This window comes from Octodon degus, unplaced genomic scaffold (genome assembly GCF_000260255.1).
Source record: "Octodon degus isolate 3935 unplaced genomic scaffold, OctDeg1.0 scaffold00153, whole genome shotgun sequence".
NCBI classification, from domain to species: Eukaryota; Metazoa; Chordata; class Mammalia; order Rodentia; family Octodontidae; genus Octodon; species Octodon degus.
In genome coordinates this window covers 1,939,312-1,946,897 of record NW_004524729.1, presented here as the reverse complement: position 1 = coordinate 1,946,897, position 7,586 = coordinate 1,939,312, and the positions used below count along the sequence as shown (strand labels likewise).

The 7,586-nt window shown below is 60.3% G+C and overlaps 1 protein-coding gene across 4 annotated transcripts in view; it reads right to left on the bottom strand.

The window, feature by feature from the left end:
* Nucleotides 1-7,586, bottom strand: part of Arhgap8 (Rho GTPase activating protein 8) — a 41,796-nt gene that overhangs the window by 12,230 nt on the left and 21,980 nt on the right. For 3 of the 4 annotated variants that reach the window (XM_004642454.2, XM_023702524.1, XM_023702522.1), the window contains exons 3-5: nucleotides 4,770-4,857; nucleotides 2,419-2,550; nucleotides 876-962 (exon numbers count right to left, since the gene is read on the bottom strand). In XM_004642454.2, the coding sequence (XP_004642511.1) occupies nucleotides 876-962; nucleotides 2,419-2,550; nucleotides 4,770-4,857 (307 nt within the window). The remainder of the gene's footprint in view (nucleotides 1-875; nucleotides 963-2,418; nucleotides 2,551-4,769; nucleotides 4,858-7,586) is intronic. The other variant, XM_023702523.1, reaches the window with a different exon arrangement.

The following is a 7,586-nucleotide window of genomic DNA, read 5'->3' as shown; positions in this document are numbered from 1 at the left end:
ACAGGATCCAGCAGGGTGGAGAAGGGCTGCTTTTGTGATGGACCAGAGGGTCCACCGAGGCCACAGGGCCTGGCTGTCCTGCAGCACTGTTCAGACACAGGCTTCCTGGGCACACTACCCATGCAGACTCCTTGCCAGGCACCTGCTAGTGACGGGCTTCAGTGGTGTGGTGGGCAGGGCACTGCTTCCTGACCCTCGTACCTCAGAGAAAGCCAGGCCCAGCTCACCCTGGGAGCCCTGCCCACTGTGGCAGAATCACTAGGACTTGGTTGGCGCTGCAGGCTCCAGGCCTCACTTCAGATGTGCGAATCAGGGGTCCAGGCAGGACGGGGGGCTCCCTGTGTGCGAGCTACCAAAAGCCACCACATTCGCCTACTTCCTCCAATTCAGACAGGGACTCCATAGCTCAGAGGGGCCGGGTGGCTGCTGACCCACCCACAGTCAACTGGCAGTTGAGCCCAGGCCTGGCTGCAGGGTCGCTGCCCCTGACTCCAGGGTCCTCTCCTGGCATCTGTTCATGCGCAGGCCTGGGTAGGGATGAGGGGTGAACCACACAACCTGGAACTGACACCCCAGCCAGAGTCCCACTGTGTGGCCCAGGAAATGCTGCTTAACAGCTCTGAGCACCAAGCTTCTTTTCTCTGAATAAGGAATGCTCAGGGGACCCCAACATAACTGCAGAAAGTAGGGTTCTCCTCACAGGAGGCTGAAAACCTGGGTGCAAACCCTGCACATGCAGCAGATGCTTCTGTCCACGGCCCTCAGAGGGCCAGGGCCCACTCACTGGCCATCCCGGCAGCAGGGCGATCACACCATGGACACCCCAGAGAAGCAGAGTGCAACCCAACCCTGAGGGTCCTCACAGAGACACGTACCTGATGAGGGGCCGGAAGAGGTTCCACAGGACCTTGATGAAGCTGGTGGGGTGCACCACATACAGGGCCTTCAGGTTCTTCTTGTACCTATGGAGGGAACCTGAGCTGTCCTGGGTCTCCTTGAGATCCATGTAAGGTTGTCATCAGATAAGCCAACAGGAGAGATGGCAGGAGGTGGTGACACAGGCCTGGAATCCCAGCACTTGGGAGGCTGAGGCAGGAGTCACAAGTGCAAACCCAGCCTGGGCAACCCAGTGGCTTATCAAGACCTTGCTTCAAAACAAACCTTTTAAGAGGGCTGGGATGGAGCTCAGTGCAAAGGTCCTGGGTTCAACTCCTGGTACCACATAAAGGGGCTCAGAGCTGGGGGGGACCAGTCCTCTGCACCCACCACCAGGCTGCAGCTGCTTCCTGCTGGGGAGGGGCATGGAGTGTGGCACAACAGTGGGCACAGTGGAGGCTGCACAGGCCCTCCCACCAGAGATACCCAGGCAGCAGGAAGCTCTCTGTGCCGCACACACAGGAAAAGGCTGGGAGCCACACTACCCGCATACACCCTAACTCCGTCTGGAGAGGTCTCAAGGCTGAGGTCCCCCCTAGGAGGAACCAGGGTCCTCACAGAAACGGGTGATTGCTGAGCAGGGTCCAGAGAAAGAGTCCGGGGCATAGAGCCAGAAGTAGGGCAGCCCTAGGGTGGGCAGGGACAGCACCCAGTGCAAGCGGTAAGCCAGGAGCAACTTGGGTGACACGGAAGGGTTTGAACAGACCATCAGCTTGGGGTGGACCAGACATCATATGTTCCCACCACCATGTGTGAGGGATACAAAGGAAGCCCTGACTCAGTGGATGCCGTCGCTGTCTAGCAGCAAAAGTCAAGCCGGAGAGCCACAGAGCTTAAAGCCAGCTCCCAGCACCCCTGCTAGGAAATCCAGTGAGTTGTTCCCAAGGGGTGCTAGCTGCAGGGCTGGGGGCAAGGACTTTTGGGCTGTCCGGGATCCCATAGCATGGCAGGGACCGCCTCCACCCTTGAAGGCTCTGGTCTTTCCAGGTCAGGATCATCACTCCCCAAAGGGGTCAGGACTGGGCTGTGAGCAGATCTGTCCTTCCCAGGAGTGAGCTGGCAGAAGACAGAGCAGGAAACCGGCTCCACATGAATCCCATCTATCGGATGTGGAGCTCCACTTGCATGCCTCTGGAGACGGGGAACTCCCTCCCTTGTAGGCAGCCACTCATGACCCAGCCAGGACCTTCCTCTCACCCCTGCCTGGTCCCCTCCAGCCTAGGTCAAATGGACACTGCCTGGAAGTCACCACCTCATGTCTCCTTGCCTGGAGGGCTGCCCTGCTGGACTGGGGCAGCCACCAAACTGGCAGTGTGACCTTTCTCTTTATCTCTGTCCACAAGTCAATGTCCTGAAGCCCAGAGGCCTCTTTGGCTGCTACCCCACAGGGGACTCCATGTGCCAGACAGACAGACAGACAGACACACACACACACACACACACACACACACCCCTGGAGTCCCCACAGCCCCAGGCACATACTTCCTGTCGAACTCCTTATAGGCGCTCTGCAGCCAGCTCAAGGAGGGCTTGTTACGGCTGTTGAGGCCGTAGTGGAAGTAGACGATGGTGTAGTCATGCTCCACGTGCTGGTCCAGCGTGAACTTCAGGTACCTGTGCACAGACCAGGGTCATCATGAAACCACCCGCGCCCTGTGAGCGCCCTCCCAGTGATGGCAGCCGTGTCAGCCGGCAGGAGCTGCACAAGGCCACATCCAGGGCCACCTGTGGACTCTGCTTGCCAGGGACCGAGCTGTTGGCTGTCTGCCAGGCAAAATCTGAAGCATAGAGGCATTTGGTCCCTTGCCCAAGGTCATGCAGCTACTCGGAAGATGTGGCAGGGTAAAGTGTGACCCCACTCCAGACACCCGCACCAAGTTCCTGGACCCAGGGGAGGCAGCCTTGTTTGTAAGCCATCCTCTGCAGGTGTCATCAGACCGAGGCTCCCTGGAGGAGGAGCTGGTCCCGGACTGGACAGAGTGGCACAGCCACTGTCTTTATAAGAAGGCAGCCGAGGGGACAGTAGGGCAGCCTGAGAGGGACAGGATTTGCAGACACCCTGGAAGCTGGAGGAGGCGAGGAACAGGTCCGCCTGGAAGGACTGCATCAGCAGGAAGGGCCAGGTCTCGAACCCCAGGGCTGGCTGCTCTCCACCCGCACTGCAGCCTCCCGTGTGTCATGGTGCTCGCAGGCGTCTCTACAGGAGCTGACCCACGCCTGCACCTGGGGACCCTGGAAACCTCAGCCCGCAGCTGTGCACCCGGATGACCTCCGTGATCCTGCCTGCCTCTGCCCGCCCTGGGGAAGCCTCGACCTCATTCTGCTGGCCCACAGCCAGCTGGCTTGAATGGTGTGCACGAGAGCCGTGTGTTGTAGCCTCTTGTCCTCAGGCAGTCACCAGGGATGCCAGGGCTGGTGGGGAGCAAGCTCCAAGCCTCAGCGGGGCTGCTCTGCCCCCGCTTCCTGGCTGGTAACCGGGGCAGAGGGGCTGCCCACATTGCTAATTCCCAGCCCCATCCTCAGGTGGCCATCGGTTCCGGGGCAAGTGGCCGGGTGGCAGCCCCTGACAGCAATGTGGGCTCATCTTCCAAGGGCTCTGCTGGGTCCACCGTGTGTGAGATCACAGTAAGGGTTGCTGGGCTGGGTCCCTGCAGCGGGGTGCCCACCCCCAAGCCGGGGAGCTGGTGGGCACGTGACACACGGCCAGGCCCTCTGCCTGATGTTCATGACTTCGCCCCCCAAGCATCTCATGGCTGCACTGCCCAGATATCCCCAGCGCCCTCCCCCAGACGGTGCTCGAATGCTGAAGGAGAGGACACCATCCTGGCTTGCACACAGCACCAAGCTGCACAGGCAGAGGTGCAGGGAAGGAGGCAGGGCCCCAGCAGGGCCAGGGGCAGCTCAGGCAGCATCGGGAGGCCTCCTGGACCTGGTGGCCTCCCAGTGAGGCCCCGGGTGACGCAAGGCCAAGCCCTGGGAGGTCTGCAGAGCTGGGCAGCAGTGGGGAGCAGGGGCCAAGGCCCCGCGGCAACTCAGCTGGGCGGTGGAGAGCTTGGGGGTGCAGGGCCTGGCCAGGTCCCATTCCGGACTAGAGAGGGTCTGGGTGGGGACAGTAAGCCAACCAGTAGCCGCAGAAGCCCTGCCACCTCCCCTCAGCCTGCTCAGCCCCTGCACTGTGCCAGACTCAGAGTCTGAGCACCCTTGGGTGACACTGTGTGCAGAAGGTATAGGACACCTGTGGTCATTGCCACAGCCCACCACCTTCTGTCTCAGGGTCATCTGGCCATCATGTCCCCCAAGCCACAGGAACAGGGACAACAGTGGTAGAGCCCCAGGCTCCCATCCACTCCGCCCAAAGCCCTGTGAGGTGGTCTTGGGGGACACTGAGCCTTGAACAGGTGGTTGCAGGAGAGGCAGTCCTGTGGCTGAGAAGAGGGGACAGGACACGCAGGACATGGACACAGGAAGTGAGAGGAGCAAGGACCCTCCCTGCAGCCCAAGAGGATGCAGCTCTACGTGGCCAGCTGCCCGCTATGTCTTTGGATGTGATGGCCACCAGACCTTGCACAGTTCTAGAAGGTGTCCCAGGTAGGCCTCGAAGGGACAGCATGGTGTGGTCTGCGGCTTTCGGGTCTGGGGGACTGGCCTCCCTGCCCAGGACCAGGGGCAGGACTGTTCCCAGCTCCCGAGGGAGGGCACCCACTGCGGGAAGGAGACAGCCCAGCTCCGCACTGTGCCCATGGCACTGGTGATGGCCGCAGGAACCCTGGGCAGCAGGCCTGGTGGGGGCCAGTGACACAGGGACACAAGGCAGGGACAGGGATGGGACTCACTCCAACAGGCGCTGGTGGTTGAGTTCATGTGAGGGCGGCATCCGGCAGCAGCTAAAGGTGACCACGCGTCTTCCATAACGGTCTTCCCCTGTGGGAGAGACACAGTCTGAGCCTCCGCTGCCCCAGTAAGCCCTAGGCACACAGGAGGCCCGGGAGGGATGGGAGGGGCAGCAAGGCGCAGTGCCAGCCTGCCCAGAGGAGGCTGAGGCAGGAGGATCCCAAGTTTGAGCCCAGCCTGAACAACTTATGGAGACCCTGTGACAAAATAAAGCATAAAAAGAAAAGGGCTGGGGATGATTGGGTTCCATGCAAAGGCCCTGGTTCTGTTTTGTTCTGGGGGGAAAGGAAAGGAGAAAGAAAAAAGCATCCTTCAAGTTACCAGAGTTAATGGCTACAACCGGCCTGTGTGAAAGAAACAGCACCCATTTTATTTATTTATTTATTTATTTATTTATTTATTTATTTATTTAATTTTTGTGGAACTGGGGATTGAACTCAGGCCCTTGCGCTTGCCAGGCAAGTGCTTATTCTACTGAGCTATCTCCTCGGCCCCTACATTACCCATTTTACAGATGGAAAACCAAGGCCTGCTCACCACTGAAGCAAGGTCACCCGTGCCAGGCCATACTTCAGCTTAGGGGACCTGGGACTTGAATCCAGACAATCTGACCTCAGAAGCTGGTGTCCCTGCCACCTCCTGCCTGCACGGTAGAGCCCCTGAGGCTCACCCTCTTTGGGCGCTGACCTGGAGGAGCGAGGGAGCTGTGGCCTCTTGGGGGTCCGGCCTCCATTGTAGGGGTGACCCTGTGCTGACTGTCCTCAAAGTGAGCCCTCCTGGGTGACAGCCACATGGGCGAGGTCCTTCGGCCCAGGGAGAGGCTGAGTGGGCTAAAGAACAGATGCACAGGGCAGCCACTGCCAGGGCCACCTGTCGCAGCGCCCCAACCTGTGGCCCGCCAGCCCCCTCAGCGGGAAGGACTCTCCGGGGAGAGCGAGGCTCCTCTTCTCCTCCTCCCCCCGCGTCTTCTCCTCCTCTCTCCTTCCCTTCTTCCTCTTTCTCCCCACCCCTGGTCCTCGCCTTCCGTGCCAGGACTGAGCCCAGGACCTGCACGCAGAGCCACATCCTGGCCCTTGTCATTTTTCACTCTGAGAAGAGGCCGTTAAGTCACCAAGTTGTCTGCGTTGGCTGGACTGTGTGTTCCTCCTGTCCAGTCTCACAGGTGCTGGGACCCCCGGCTGTGTCACCACACCGGTCACTGCTCCTTTAGGACAGTTGAGCACACAAGGACGTGGAGAGGCACAGCCAGGATGCACGTGCCCTGGAGCACAGGACCGAGCCCAGTGCCACAGGGGCCCACAGGCAGGGGCGCTGACCCACAGGTTCCTGCAGCCTCCTGCGGCCTCCTGGGCCTGGCTGCAGGGACCTTCTGTCTTTCCTCAAGGGACAGGAAAGCTGCCCTGGCCACTCAGCCACCAGCACGCTCGCCCTCCTCCTGGACTCTACCCCTGCCACCATGCCTGGTCCACCCATAAGCAGGACTGCAGGGAGGGACAAGGGGCTGCAGTGGTTTAGTCACCCATGGGCAACAGTGAGCGGCCTACTGCACACTGAGCAGGGCAGGCTCTGTAGGGCAGCTCTGCCTGCAGTGGAGACCACATGTGGCCTTGGGGGGGAGCAACACGTGGCCAGGTGGCTCTCAGGGCAAAGGGGACAGCACTGCCCCCTCTACCTGGCACTGTGGGTGGGCAGGGTTCCTTCCTCAGGACACAACCTCAGCCGCAGCCTCAGCACGTGGCCTTATCAGAAAGCGGGTCACAGCGGGCCTGTTACCTTGGGGTGCACTCCGATCATAGAGACTAAGGCTGTGTGACAGGCAGACACAGGAGGGACAGCAACCCCGGGGGCTAAAGGGGAGGCCAAGAAGACACAGCCACCAAGGGATACCACAGCCAGGCTGTGTTCTCTGCAGAGCCTGCAGGAGGCCCCAACCCACACTTCCGGTCCAGACTTCTGGCCCAGAACCTCAAGAGTCAACATCTGCTGTTTCTGGTTTTTTAAGACAAGGTCTCACTGTGTAGTTCAGGCCGGCCTTGCCCTTGCGGTGACCCTCCTGCCTCAGCCTCTCTGGTGCTGGGATTACAGATGTGTGCCACAATACTGGCTCTGGTATCTGTTGTAAACTCTTTGGTTCATGCCACTTTGTCTGGTGACCCCAGGGGACAGGGATACTTGGGTGGGGGCCCCTTCCTGCCCACCAGCCAGGGGCCATGAAGTCGTTACCCAGGAATTCTCCCAGACCCAGAGTCCTGGGTCCCACAGCACTGCCACCATCAGTGGCAGCCTCCTCGATGTCCCTAGCTACTCACTGGGCCGTGTGCCCCACTCTCCGTCCTCATCCCTGCAGTCCACATCATTCTGCCCCAGGACCCTCCAGGCTGCTGGGTGCCACCTCCTCTCCTGTCCCCACCCGAGCCCCACTCCCTGCTCCTCCCTACGACCCATCTAGCCCAGCCCAGCGTGCATAGCGAGTCCAGCACCCCTTGATCACAGGAAGCTCGGCAGGACCCAGGGCAATCGAACTTCCCGTCCTGGAAAAGACCGGGATCTTCCCATTGTACCATTCTACAGTATTTACAGCAGAGCTCGAAATGACAGCAGAGTGGGGCTGCGGAGATAGATGGCTCAGCAGTCTAAGTACCTGCCTAGAGAAGCACAAGGACCCAGTTCGATCCCAGGTACCACATGCTGTGCCAGCCCTGGGGCACACTGGACCAGCCACCAAGACCAGGTGTGGTGGCACACACTTGTAATCCCAG